At 43.5% G+C, this 14,660-nt stretch overlaps 1 protein-coding gene across 1 annotated transcript in view; it reads left to right on the top strand.

Annotated features, from left to right (window-relative positions):
- The window catches only part of TBX15 (T-box transcription factor 15), a 102,746-nt gene extending 89,917 nt beyond the window's left edge, over positions 1-12,829 (top strand). Inside the window, exons 7-8 of the mRNA XM_060090364.1 lie at positions 1,067-1,164; positions 10,314-12,829. Of these exons, the coding sequence (XP_059946347.1) occupies positions 1,067-1,164; positions 10,314-11,098 (883 nt within the window). The 3' untranslated portion in view covers positions 11,099-12,829. The remainder of the gene's footprint in view (positions 1-1,066; positions 1,165-10,313) is intronic.
- The last annotated feature ends 1,831 nt before the right edge of the window (positions 12,830-14,660 follow it).

Raw genomic sequence — 14,660 nt, 5'->3', positions numbered from 1 at the left:
CCTTCCTCTACCCTAACTTCACCTCTTTCCACTTAGCTAGAAGTGAAGCAGTTAGTTTTAAAGAGGAGTCAATAATCAGAAGCTGAGTTCAAAGCCTCAAACAAGGCACCAACCAATATTCTGTTTTGAGGATACAGAATATCAGCAAGAATATGTCTAAGATAATCCAGATAGCCTGGATAATTATGTTAAAACAATGTTCATCAACATCTCATATATATATACCTATATATGATAGAGAGAATTTATTGAAGGATAAATTAGGCAGTGTGCACATAGTTCAATGAATGGAATTTCTAGTGTCAATAAAACAGAAGCCTTAAAGTAATACATTGGTAAAATATTGGATGTTTCCTGGAGTCCCAAGTGCATGACTCTCAAAGACCAGTTTGGTTATTATATTACAAAATACAGATAAACATTTGCAGACATGTATTGGTCTTTTTGTTTGAGGTATAATTTCTGGGACCAAACCCTCTTTGTGCCTTCAGGTAGGTATTTCTTGTTGCAGCAGAAACTCAAGTATAGTTGAGTGCTTACCTCTCCTATTTCTATTATGGTGCTTGTCTCTGTTTAAGAGGATTTAAGAAGCCTTTCAAGGCACAGAAATATGACAGTTTCACTGACTCCACGTACCCGGTGGTGGAGTTGACTCTGGGACAGGCTGTGTCAATGTGTGTGGTAATGATGATCACGTCATCCTGTGCTAGAGAAATGGTCAGTGCTACTCTCTGCTAAACTCTATTCATGATATCAGTGACCTTGACCTTTAACATTTTTTTTTTCATGCAGACCAAACCTTCTCTGAAGACAGGTTGGAGTGAAATTCCATCATAGCTCTGACTTGCTTGCAGATAATCTGAATTGGGTTAATTTCTTCTTTTTCTTGCAATCCAGCGACATCTGTACCTGTGCTCTTCCAGACTAATTTACCCTGGTGGTGGTATCTCTCAGTGCCTATTCATATACCGCTTCTCAGACAAACCACTTCAGGACTTTTTTTTAAAAAGTCCATGCATTTCTTGGGATTATTTACAACTTCCTTTGCTGGCTTTTCTCTGCGTAGGACCGGACTGGAAGCCATCATGGAGACTTATGCATTCTGGAGACCCCCTGTGCGCACACTCACCTTTGAAGATTTCACCACCATGCAAAAGCAGCAAGGTAAAGCCCTGGGCAAGGCCTCTGCTTAGAGACAGCGCTGGGGAGGGAATGGGAGCTGAACTGAATATAGCACATCTGGCCCCAAGCCAAGCCACGAGTTACACCGACTCTCCTGGAATGAAGAGAACTAGGTAGCTCCGTAAATAACCAAAGCATCACCACTTGTGCAACTAAGCAGGTTTCAGAGGCAGTGTTTCACCTGGCACCCCAAATTCTCTCTCCCTTCCCGAAAGCAAGGTTACGTAATGGTGGTGACATGATTATTTCTATCACTAAGCATTCATGTAGCCCTTGGGATTTGGAGATCTTCATAATAATTTCATTTATTACTCATGGCAGCCTCATCGGTTTTCTTATTCTAGTTTGTGGATGAGAAACAACTTAGCTCCCGACAATGGGAATAAATCGCTCAGGTCTGACAGTGGGGAGGGAGCTGCCGCAAGCCACTCTGAATCTTGTAACTTGTGCTGTCTCCGTTTTTGCTGATGTGGAGCCACACCCATCTCAAGTGCATGGGCGAAGTGGGCTTTTTCCTTCCATTGCTTTGTGCTTTTCATCCAGTTTCTAATCTCCCTTGTCTTGCAGCTCAGGTTGGGAAGCCTGTGGCCATGTGTACAGATGGCTCATGGGCGGATTTCAACTCCTTTTCTCAGTTTAACCACTGGCTCTCCCAAGGCGCAGCACCCATGCACCTGGGTACCCAAGTGAAAGCTTCCCAAAATGTCAGACACTTTGTGAGTTTTCCTCTCCACCCTCCTCTTGCCCCGAAGTGACAGTGATCAAAATTACAGATTGAGCTCCTTCTGTTCTGTCAAATGATTGCCATTAATAGAGTCCTAGTTTTTGAATTTGGGGCTTTGTGATGTAGGAGCCCCTTCTGGGACTTGATAACACATTATATTATACTCCCTTCTCAGGGAGGTTCTAGCAGTTTGCACACTAAATTAGGTTTTGTAACCTGAATTACTGAACTCCCTCAGGTTTTAAGATGGAGATGGTGATTAAAAGCAGCAGCTCTGGAGTGAGGCAACTTGGGTTAGGCTCTTATCACTGTTCTTGCCTAGCTTGGTGACATGGCCAAGTCCCTCATCCTTTCTGACATTTAGTTTTCTCATCTGCATAGTGGGAGAATATAATAAAATTCTTGTGAGGATTAAATGAGATAATGCATTTAAAAACACGGTAAGCCCTCAGTACATGCTAACTGTCATTGTCATCATCATCATCATCACTGTCTTCATTCCCCTTATGTAACTGAGAAGAAAATGTATCAGGGACAGGAAATGTTGCTGTTCTGATTAATAATTATTCAAAACATGATTAGACCGTACATCTTCACAGGGATCCGGGGAGGCAAATGATCCAGAATTTCCATCTCTTTTTTTAATAAGTGGAGGAGAAATGGAAGCCCTTCGTATGAAGCGACTTGCTCCTCATAATGCTGTCATAGAAGCAGGGTCGATATGTATTCAGGGTGTCACTGCGGCTTTGACGCCCTGGTGGCCCTTAAGAGGCAGAGGTTTATGGAAGTCAGGAAATCTGGGCCTTCATCTTTGATGGCCACTAACTCTCTATATAACCTTGGCAAGTTACTTCTACTCTTGAGTCCATTTCCTCACCCCAAAGAGGGATAATTATTTTTTGTGAAGAATTTAATATATAACATGCTTTATTTAATATATGCATTTATAAATGCATTTAATATATTTAATATATAAACATGCTTTATAAATGAAAACGTGTCATGCAAAGACACTTACTTGACCCTATTTATTTCTGAGGTGGCTTCTTGCTCATCTGCCTTTGCTTTATGTGTTGACTCTCCAAGCTCTAGCTAAGCAGGAATTTGTATCACAGAGGCTGGTATGAGACGGTGGGCAGGGATATTGCCAGTTCCTGAGAGCAAGCATTGGTGGCGACATTGTGTTCATTGCTGTGTCCCCAACATCTACTCCAGGGCCTGGGACCCAGGAAGTACTTAATGAACAATGAATGAGGTCACTTGGTGGCACTGTGGCTCAGGTAGGCAGGGTCACTATCTGATTAAATCTTGGAGCACAGCCACCTGAAATGTGCGTGGATACAGATGTGGAGTGATAGTTGTGGATGGCTACCTGCATTTCACCAGCATGTGGACCCACTGGGCAGGTGCATGCATGGGGAAGCTGCAGGGGAGCCTGCATTGCTAAGGTGTAGAGCATAGCAGGTTTCATGGTGCTTCTACTGAAATTTTATTGATCTGAAGACTTATTATTGACATGTGGGAAACAATGGTTTAAGAGAAACTGAACTTTCAGACCCAAATGTCACACTTATTCACTGAGTCCCTTTTTATGCTGATGGGGGGAAATGAGTGTGGAATTATTGGATACATATGGTGGTGAAATGGGGCTAGAGGAAAAGCCAAGACTCTATTAAATAGTTTAATTGGAATACATTTTTGAACTATACACTGAACTTGATCCAGATTCTCATTATTAAAAAATATGTGGCTTGGTTTCTTGATGTTAGCAAAGGATGTAAAAGTCACAGCACCCATATTCCCTCTTCCTTTAAAAACTGAGAGTTCCAGTAACTCTGGACAGTATCAGTCATAAAATGAAGAAAAGAGACATAGCCATCTGTGTCGAACTGTTTTGTGTCTTAGAAGACGTAAAGAGTGGTGAGCGTCTGGTGGAAGCTTCAGTGGCAGACTGATTTTGTAGTAACTCCCTTTTGGTGAAGAGAGTATTGGCAGTGTTGGCACCAAACCGAAGATCCAAAGTGACCAACCCACCCAGGTGTCCACATTACCTCATCGCTTCAAGCACATGGACATCTGGATGTCAAATACGGGGCCCTGGGACAGTTCTGTGCTGTTGCTGCTACTGGACACTGGATCAGCCATTCTGCTTGAGTGAAGTTCAGGGTGCTTTTTCCCTCTTGCCCTTGCTGTCATTATAATTTCTCTTTCATTGAGACCCATCTGTTGATAAAGTTTCAAGGAATGTGCTTAGGTGAATTAGCCATGGTTTTAAAAAAGTCCAAATCCTTCTATTTTCAAAAACATATTGAATGGATGCTCTATATAGTTGTTTCCTCTGATGGAGAAGAATGTGTGGGATTCATTATCCTCTGCCTTTAACACAAAAGTAAACTGAGGGGCTTCCCTGGTGGTGCAGTGGTTGAGAGTCCACCTGACGATGCAGGGGACACGGATTCGTACCCCGGTCTGGGAAGATCCCACATGCCGCGGAGCACCTGGGCCCGTGAGCCATGGCCGCTGAGCCTGCGCGTCCGGAGCTTGTGCTCTGCAACGGGAGAGGCTACAGCAGTGAGAGACCCGCGTACCGCAAAAAAAAAAAAGACAAAAGTAAACTGAGGCACAGAGCAGCCTAGTAACATATCTGAAGTTAAATGGTGGCAGAACTAAGTTGAGAACTCCAAAGAGGATCTCCTGCCTTCCTGGGCACTTTCCTTTCCACCACACCTTCTTCCTTTTTACTTAACACACACACACACACACACACACACACACACAATTAGCTTACTCATCCAAGTGATGGCTTAGTGTCAGCAACTTGACTGTTAACTCTAAATAGTAGGTCCATATTTCATTTTTATGAAGTCAAGTGTATGGTTTTATTTTCAGACATCTTCATTTAGAATCAGGAAGGAGTTTATACTGTTGGAGAGTCTGGAGATAGGAATTATATTTCAGGAATGACTTTTTCCTGAACACTGCTGTGGCAGGACAAAATGAACTGAACAAGTAAGTTATGCTGGCAGAAGGAGCTATTTGTATAACCAAAACTGAGAGAGTTTTTGTGAGTGGCATCTCCAAGTGATCTGACAACTGTTGTGAGAAAAGGAACCATCCTGGACCAGAACACCAAAGCTGATCATACGTCTCCACCTGTGGATAGAAGGAGACCTGCCATTTACAGAAGGTCTCCCTTCTCCTCAACTGGTGGTAGACATCACTAGATTTCAACACCTTTGCATCTTTTAATGTTTGTCAGGCAGTTAAAAATTAGGATCATGAAGGTCTCTGTTGGTGTTGGGATTTTCATCAGTTAGATTTGTGTTAATTAGAGTTTGGTCAGTGAAAGATAGCAAATACTGAGCAAATTCATAGGAGTAAAAAGATTAGGAACGGAGTCTTTGAACTACTGTGTGATCATTATAATGTTTCAAAGGTAGCCAACTTATGCTGATCTCATTTATCCCTGAGACAAGGAATAATGCCTGCGAGGAGTTCTTGACAAGGAGGGGAGAGTATCTCAACTCAGTCTATTAAAGCAAATGATTATTGGTTACATATTCTATTTTGGCCCGAAGTCGCTTATGCTCAATGCGTCCAAAATGGAGTCCATGATTTACCTCACAGACTTGGCGCCCTCTCCTGGGGGAAGGACGCCACTATCCATTAATCACCTTAGACGGTTCCCTCTCTCCTTACCCACCATATCCAACCTTTACCAGGTTCTTGATTCTGCCCACGTCTCTAGTCTCCCTTGCTACCACCCCACTCCAAGCCATTATCATCTCTCACCTGACTTCATTCTCGGGCTCCCCAGGATGGTGACATAGCTACCAGCATCCCTGGCACCTGCATCTTTTTAGGCTTAAATCGGATGGGAAGGGTCATGTGCCTCTCTCTCAAGATTTCCAGCAAAATCTCACTGAGTCTCACTAACTCTAATTGGGATACCACTGAATTAATTACTGTGGCAGGGTGTGGGGATGTTTAGATTGTCCAGGCATGCATCACATGCCTTCCCTGGAGGTACAGGTGAAGGGGTAAGAGTGGGAAAGGGGGTGTCTCTCAGTGAGAAAACGGTACTGTTGCCAGGAGAGAGGCAGATTAGTTCTAAATGACAATAACAACAGATGTAAACCGCAGCAGGGAAGGCAGTAAAACAAGTAGCAGAGAAAACAAGCAAGTTAATGGAAAGTGAAAAAGTGGGGGCTATTCCACCTAGGGAATGTGATAGGTGTGAAATAGGGCCATTGAAGAAGCAGAGAGACTCAGAATCCAGAGGACCAATGTGAAAAAATGAGAACGGGTGAATATATTAAAAGCTATTCTAAAGGGAAGAGGTTTGGATCTATGCATATCTTTAAATTTTATGGAGAAGGATGCACTAGGAATCTTTCTAGGATTGAAAGCACGCAATTCCCTTTAGCACTATAATGTTTCACATTTGCATTTTGAGAAGGGTACTTATTTCAACTAAGGGGAATTCCTTAGTTGGGATGAACTGGGCTCTGATCATTAAACTTTATGGCCTCTGAGTTTATTCCCTGGGATCAGTCCATAGGGTGCTGACATTTTACCTCTTACCTGTTTGAAAGCCTTGAAGAAGACTACTCAAGGACACACAGTGAATCAGCACTCCTCAGGGACAGATGCCATCAAGTTATATGACAGAAGAGTGTGGTTCATGGCACCAAGCAATTACATGGAAATTTATTCTTCACTAGCCCAGATGGGGTTTTGTTTCACTGTGTTTTGATTTTTTTTTTTTTTTTTTGGTGAGCGGGTAGAAAGCACAACAAAATAAACCCAAAAGGGAACTGTACGTGAAAGCCTCCATGTTACAGTCTGGAAGTGATCAATCTAAAGATGCAAAAGTCAGCAGGTTTGGTATTCAGGATTTTCATGGTCACATTTAATTTGTCTTCATGGTACACAAGTATATTCTAGGTTATTGTCCTCGTATGGAATCACTGCTAAACATGGATTCTTTTTGGTCATTTTGACTGTTAGCTTTGGATATTGGAGCAAGTTAATGTTGAATATGAATTTCGAGTACCTTCTCACTTTGGGCCATGGGTAAAATAGGAGGCAGGGAAGTGCAGTGGTGGAGGATTGGTCCTGAAAGGCTGGAGAGTTTTCAGCTACTCAGAGCATTACATTTTAGTCACCTCTCAGATGTGGATTAAGACCTCTGAGGATAGTGGGAAAGACACCAACCTACCTGTTTGTGTTCAATTCCACTTTGCTTGATCTGATCTGAGAAGAGATGGAGACGTGGGGCATCTCATTTCCATCCCAGGTGGGGAGTGAGGGGGAAGGGGCCGACAGTTTGGAGAGGAAACAGAGTTGGATTAGCCTTGGGGATATGGGCCCGGTGGGTGTCCAGTGCTCCATCATTCACAGTTCTGAAGGCTCCTGTAGCCTGTTACATCCAGGCAGTTGGCTGTGACATGATGCTCCCCCGAGTGTGGAGAGACTGAGATGCTCATCTCCATGGACAGAGGCCAACACCCCACAGCCATCCTCATTAGGGCCCAAATGCCCTAAGATGCCTTTCCCCTTCCTTCACTCCTTCTTCACTGATAGAAGAGAAAAGAAAAGGAAACACATTTTTATGCCTGTGTGCACTTTGTAATCTGTATTATTTCATCTAATTCTCAATACATACTTACAAGGTCAATATTCAAAATTTCATTTATATGGAGAAGCTCACTTGCTAAGGTTCCATAATCAGTAAGACAGCTGGGATTAGTACTGGGCTTGTCTGACTCTGTAGTCCACATTCATCCATTTAATGAAGTTTAAATCAAGACTCGTAGAGCCTTCCGGACTCAGTGAGCACAGAGGGGAATAAGGGAAAGAAGAGAAGGCCACGCAGGAAAGGGAGGCCTGCTTTCCTTTGAGAGGCATCTCTGACCTCTCTGTATCAGAGTGGCCTGGCCTCCCACTCTGCCCTGGCTCTTCTGGGATGAGAGAGCTCTACGCAGCTGTGTTGAAATGCACAGGGAGGGCAGCCTGCCTCCTTCTGCTTATTTAGCACTTGGCCGGCACTCCCAATCTTGTTTAACAGCTGACAAGCTGTTAGATCGTAAGAGAGTAAAGACTTCTCTGTATCTCGGTTTGCTTCTCTGCAAAACGAGTGCCAATAGTCTTCTCTCTCTGTGTGGACTTTGAAAAATGGCTGTTATCTGTACTGAGTATTTTACGTGCCTAAGAGCATTTCTTCAAAGGGAATGGAAGCCATGTGACCTTCTCTTGGGCAGGCTTGCTCTCCCTCTTCAAACACTAGCTCGTACGGGCACTCTCTCCCCCTGAAGCTCAGCAGGCTACCAAGTCTCATTTCCAGTGAGTGTCATTTGAAAGCCAAAGCAAGCTGACTACAAACTTTTTAACATGTGCCTCTCATCTGCTCAGCAGAAATCCCTGTAACTTGTTAATAGTTCCCGTCTTATTTTTTTCTAGTGAAACCAATTGAGGCCTTAAATCAGTACCATTCGTTCCATCTTGGGCCATCCGAGAAAACCATTTAGGGTTGTAAAACGTCATCTGCTCCATCTTGCACTTCCTGCTGCAGGGCTAGGGCCCGGGCCTGATGGAGCATACCTATAACGGGACAGTACAGCGTGCTGAACAGGGGGTCTCCTCCAGGACCACATAAACACCAGATCTGGGAGGGCAAGGACGGACTTTCAAAGAGAGGAGACCAGATACACATCCCATAAAACACAAATCTCTTTACAGCTGGAGTTGAGTTTCTCTATTTGTGCCATAGCACTTATTTCACTGAAGTGCCTGGCATTTAGGGTGGAAGAGGGAGAAAATGTGTAGGACACCTCAGAGAGGAACCCCACGCTGGCAGAAAATGAATCCCTGAGCTTCACATAAGTCACCATAGGCTAGGCTGTTCAGTGGTACAAAAATAAGAAGTGTGTTTTTCCTCATCCTTCCTAGCTTTCCCCTTCAAGAACTTCCTCGTGCTTAAGTGATTCCTTGGAAAGTACTTGTTACTGGCCATTCACACTTTAGCAGAAATTTAATCCTCAGACATAAATTCTGAGAAGGACAGAAACTGAAGCCTATCAGTTCGAGCCCTTGTTTCACAGATGAGGTGATTTAAGACGTAGCCTGCCTTGCCTGTGGTCAGGAGCTGGATGGAGGCCAGTGAACCTAGAATCAGGCTTGGTGCCCTTCCTTCTATGGTCAGTGCTGGCTTACTTCTCCAATGGTATTTACAATGTTGGCCTTATCTCAATTTGTGGAATGAAAATCTTTTTACTTCTCTTAAGGGAACTTAAGATATAAACAAGAAACAGAGAAAGAGAATTTCCTGAAATGATTCTAAAATCAGGAGCTGTTTGTGTCTAAATCCAGTTCTACCTTGGAAGTTCATTGGTGAAATTCTTTTGACCAAGCAAGAGATGATATTGGTTGGGCTTTGTAAAAAAATTTAACTCTGAAAAAAACCATTAACAAGAGCTAAATTTGTATTTCTACAGCCCAAACTGCTACAATATCTGTGGAGGTAGGCTAAGGCTTTTTGGTTTTTTTTCCTGTGCTAAAAATTAGCTTTGGGTTTCTCTTTGAGATATCTGCCTCTCAGCTTGCACATCTGGACCTTCCTCCCTGGTACACTGTGGATGGTTTCTTTGTATCCCTATATTTCTGGAATCCTGCTGATTTTCTTCACATTTTTTCTCACTGTTAAAAACCTTATTCCTGCTCCCTTCTACTTAAAAGTTCCTTTACCCTTGTATAGGAGCTCATGTTCTAGGACCCCCTGCATGAGTTGTGGATGACCTAAAGGATAACATGCTCCTTGAGAATCACAGCTCTCAACAATTCTGGGAAAGTCCCAACCTTGCCCTGATAGAGAAATTCCATCATGGGAGATTCCCTATGGAAGACAAAGTAGCTGCCCATTCTGGAATTCACATGAAAGGTCCAGTAACCCTGACACTCACCACTGCCTTCAACTTCCAGTAGATGAGACAGGAAGTGGGTGCAGCACTGCTGCTCCCCAGCCCGGTAAAGGGGAGGCTTGGAAAGGTCATTTTTGACCTTCTTAAATTACCTGAGAATACATTTGAAGTAGACTGGGTTAAACTGGCCCTCTGTCTGTTGGTGCATCAGCCACCAACCCAGTTCTATTATCCCTAGGTTAGTAGAACAGCTCTCTCAAATACAAATTCAGGTATTTTAGGAGATAAAAGGGACCTGGACATCCTCTAACCAAAGAGTGGTCCCTGGACCAGTAGCCTCAGTATCATCTGAGAACTTGTTGCAAATTCTCAGGCCCTGTCCCAGACCTACAGAATTCGAAACTCTGGGGTAGAAGCAGCGATCTGTGTTTTAATAAGCCCTTCAGGTGATTCTCATGTCTCAACAGTATTTATGTTTTATTTTTCAGGAGGCAGCACAGGCACTTCCCCAACCACCTCCAGCACTGGGACACCATCCCCTTCAGCTTCTTCTCATCTTTTATCTCCATCCTGTTCTCCTCCAACATTTCATCTGGCCCCCAACACTTTCAACGTGGGCTGCCGAGAGAGCCAGCTGTGTAACCTAAACCTCTCTGATTATCCACCATGTGCCCGAAGCAATATGGCTGCCTTGCAGAGCTACCCAGGGCTGAGTGACAGTGGCTACAACAGGCTCCAGAGTGGCACTGCTTCAGCCCCTCAGCCCTCCGAAACCTTCATGCCCCAGAGGACTCCATCCCTGATCTCAGGAATACCTACTCCTTCCTCGTTGCCTAGCAACAGCAAGATGGAAGCCTACGGTGGCCAGCTGGGGTCCTTCCCCACTTCCCAGTTTCAGTATGTCATGCAGGCAGGCAATGCAGCCTCCAGCTCCTCATCACCACACATGTTTGGGGGCAGCCACATGCAGCAGAGCTCCTACAATGCCTTCTCTCTCCACAACCCTTATAATCTATATGGATACAATTTCCCCACTTCCCCAAGGCTAGCTGCAAGCCCAGAAAAACTGAGCACCTCTCAAAGCACTTTACTCTGTTCTTCTCCTTCCAATGGGGCCTTTGGAGAGAGGCAGTACCTGCCTACAGGGATGGAGCATGGCATGCACATGATTAGCCCCTCAGCCAATAATCAGCAGGCGACTAACACCTGTGATGGCCGGCAGTACGGGGCGGTCCCAGGCTCCTCCTCCCAGATGTCCGTTCACATGGTTTAGTGGCCAGTCCTAGCACCACGGAGCCTACAGCAGCCAAGGCCCCAGAATCTCCATGGGCAGATCCTCCTCTTTGGGAGCCCAACGCCTTTGAAAAACAAGAACTGTGTATTATTGTTATTATTTTTTTACTGGAGGAGGAAAGCACATACCCAAGAACAAGAGACATTTAAGCCACTGAAGGATACTTGTGGTGGAATCATCTCTGACTCAGTGGCCATTCTCCTGCCTTCCCAAGTCTTAGTTTTATAAAGCATCATCTCTCCAGAGTGGCCTTTGAAGAAACTGAATAATCATTTTATAATAATGTTAAGGGAGATGCTAGCATGTAGCAGTCATGAAAATTACCCACACACAAATACAGGTCTATACATACATACATACATACACACATAATATGTGCATGCATGCATACACACATACATATATATTCATACACAAACTCATCCATACACAAACATACATGCACACTGACTCGGAACTGGGTGAACTCTGTGGAGGGAAGCCCAGCATGGGTGCTTTCACCAAAAATGTGTCTATGTACAACGGTAGATGGACTGGGCCAGCAGTAGCTGCCAACGTTTCTCCTCTGCAGCTTACCCTGTTTCTGGAATGAACCGTGTATCCTGGAACCCCTTCCCGTCAGTGAGGGTGGAAAGACATCAGTACTACAACTGGACTGGGCTTCCTGAGAAAGATTGCTTTTGAACATTGGCTCTCTTCAATTGGTGTGCTGTCATTGATGTTCCCAGTGGTGCCTGTGAAAAGGGGAGTAAGAGCAGATGAAAGAGAGAGAGAGAGAGAGAAAGAGAGAGAGAAAGGAGAACAAACAGAGACCAAGAGAGAGGTGGAGAGCAAGACTGAATGATGAAGGGAGAGCAACGATGAGCATTTTAATTCACCAAGGAAATGTGGTTTGGGTTTGTTTCTCCCCCTCTCCCCCACAGGTTATGGAAGGAACCATGAAGTCATTGAGGAGTAAACCTCTCTGGGACACTGTGCATGGTCAGGGCACTGGTGAGAAGCACCAGGGCAAGGAATGCATCTTCATGCCACAGTTCTGACCATTGTGATCCAGAAGAGAGGGGCGCCACACAGGAAGTGCCGATTCCAGAGCATGCAGCCTGGCAGGGGAAAGGAAGTAGGAGTGTGAGGAAGGAAGGGTTTTATAATCCTGACAGATGATACCAAGAACAGAGGTGACAAATGGAGGTCTGGCCTTCCGAATGCCAGGTCCAGGCGCCTGACCTGGATCACCTGCCCATCACCCCTGTGGCAGGAGGAGTCCTGTCGTGTTCCAGAGAATTGCAGATGGGTCTTCTACGTCCTTCCACCTGCCCTTAGATCGCCATTTTTTTTAAATCAAATAGTTCATTGCAATTTTGAAGTTTTGGATTTTTTCCTTCATCTTTCCCTTCCCCTTCAAATCCTTTAATGATAAGAAAACAAGTGAAGTTTGGTACAAGCTAAACTTTTTAAGTGGTGTGGAAATGCAAATAATACCAAGTAAAAGAATACAGATATTATTAAGATTTTTGGTTTTGAGGTGTTGTAGATAAATGTATTTATGTGCCTAGTGGGGAATCCAGTATTATGACTATTAAAAAAGGGGGCAATAAAAAGGGTATGTAAAATATGTATGAAGAAAAGGTGTATAAAAATTTGCTCTTATGCACGGAACTCTGTTTCTAAGTGCCAAGCACAGAAAGCCGCTAAATAAAATCTTTGCAATTGTTTTCTGTGTGTTCGTTCATATGGAAAAAGCAAGCAGCAGCTGAGGCTTTTACATTGTGCTTTACAATAAGCACAGCACTCTCATCTCTACTATGTAACATGATCTTTATTCAGAACACATGAAGTATATATTATCGTCCTCATGTTATGATTAGTTACTAAGCTCCAGAGGGACTGAGTGAATTATCCAGGTCCACACAGCCAGTCAGAGAGGGAACTAGGACTTGAAACCAGGTGTGACTCTAGTGGGATACTCTCTTTCATGTTAGCTGCAAAAACCTGTGAGTCTAATAGCAATCCTCATTGTCGCTAAGTGCCAGACATAATACCATGTGTCTTAGGTGAATCCTCCCACAATTCTGTGGTAGGTATTATTTTTATTATCATTTTATAGATTTGGAAACCAACTTTAAAAAGATAAAGTAATTGACCAAGGCCCTCAGGTAGCAAGTGATTGAGCTGGCAATTTGACATTATGCCTTTCTGCTGGAGCCCCAGCAGTCCCAGGACGCCCGCAGACCATCAGGAAAGAATTCTAAGGGGTTGGGGCAAAAGTGTCTCTGAGGCTGGGTTAGGACCTCAGATTAGGATGTTTAATCATAAATATATACTCTCTCCCTTGAATGTGCCACCCAGCGCAGGAGGAGTGATTTTGAGTTGTCATGCATCAAATGACGATTTACAAGAGACTAATAAAGTGCCCAGGGCTATTCCATTTGTAAGCATTTTCACAGTGGTTGGGCAGGACATATTGTTTTGCAAATGGGAGACTAGGATTATAAAACCTGGGACCTGTCTATACATAAACGTGGCTGAGAAGCAGCAGAGCCAGGACTTAAAATCTCCTGCTCTTACACCTGCCTCAGACTGTTTCCCAGTGGACAGTTACACTGGAAGCCCAGTGACCCATTTCACCAGGGCTTGATTTGGGGAGGGTGAGGCTGCTGGACCACCATACTCTTTCACTGGAAATGGAGCTTGGGTTGGGAAAGCAAAAACTTTAATTAGTCATTGCTTTGGTTTTATGAATAACTTCAAAGAGTGGCATGTCAGTTAATTCCATTAGCCATCAGATTGTTGCTAAAATAGCCGGGACAGTAGCTGATTGAGTATCTTCATGGATTGTAGACTCTCTGGGCGACATCTCAAAACTTAAAACGACACTGCTATTTGAAAACCTTGCAGTCAACACTTCGCTTCATAACAGTAGACCGAGACCAACTACATATGAAGCTTATTGTTATTTCTTACTGATTTAGCAGCATACCAAATATTGTTCACTGGTCTACCAGTGTTTGAGGTTTTAGGTAATAAATAAGCATGATACATTGAGCAGCAAACTCAACACAGAACCTCCATATTTTCATTTAATAGTAAAAACAATTTCTTATTTTATTATTTCCTATTAAAGAGCAATAATCATTTAAGAGTTTTAAGTATAGATAATTTCTATAATTTGGATGAATTAGAACAATCTAAGTTGGTTACATTTGAATTGTAGCATACATTTCTACCTGCAACTGAGAAAGTAATAAAAATATTTATTTTAACACAAACTGGATAAAGAATTGTCAAGAATATACTCTACCCAATTATCTTTAATGAAATGGTGAAATTTTATTTCAATTGGCACAATGATTGCATACAAAGGGCTATTGAAAGATTATTCTTCTTTGAGTTAAGATGCTCATGTTTTTGAGGAAAGGCTGTCTTGTTCCCCTTTGATCCTCAAGGCCCCAATATGAATCCTAATACATAGTCATTCTTACTGTTGAATTTGTTGGCCAAACCCACTTTTCAAGGATAGTGCAAAATGGTTACATGGCCGAAT

Source organism: Mesoplodon densirostris, chromosome 2 (assembly GCF_025265405.1).
Source record: "Mesoplodon densirostris isolate mMesDen1 chromosome 2, mMesDen1 primary haplotype, whole genome shotgun sequence".
Lineage (NCBI taxonomy): Eukaryota > Metazoa > Chordata > Mammalia > Artiodactyla > Ziphiidae > Mesoplodon > Mesoplodon densirostris.
Note: the sequence above shows the minus strand (reverse complement) of the source record. Positions and strands in the feature narration are given on the sequence as shown.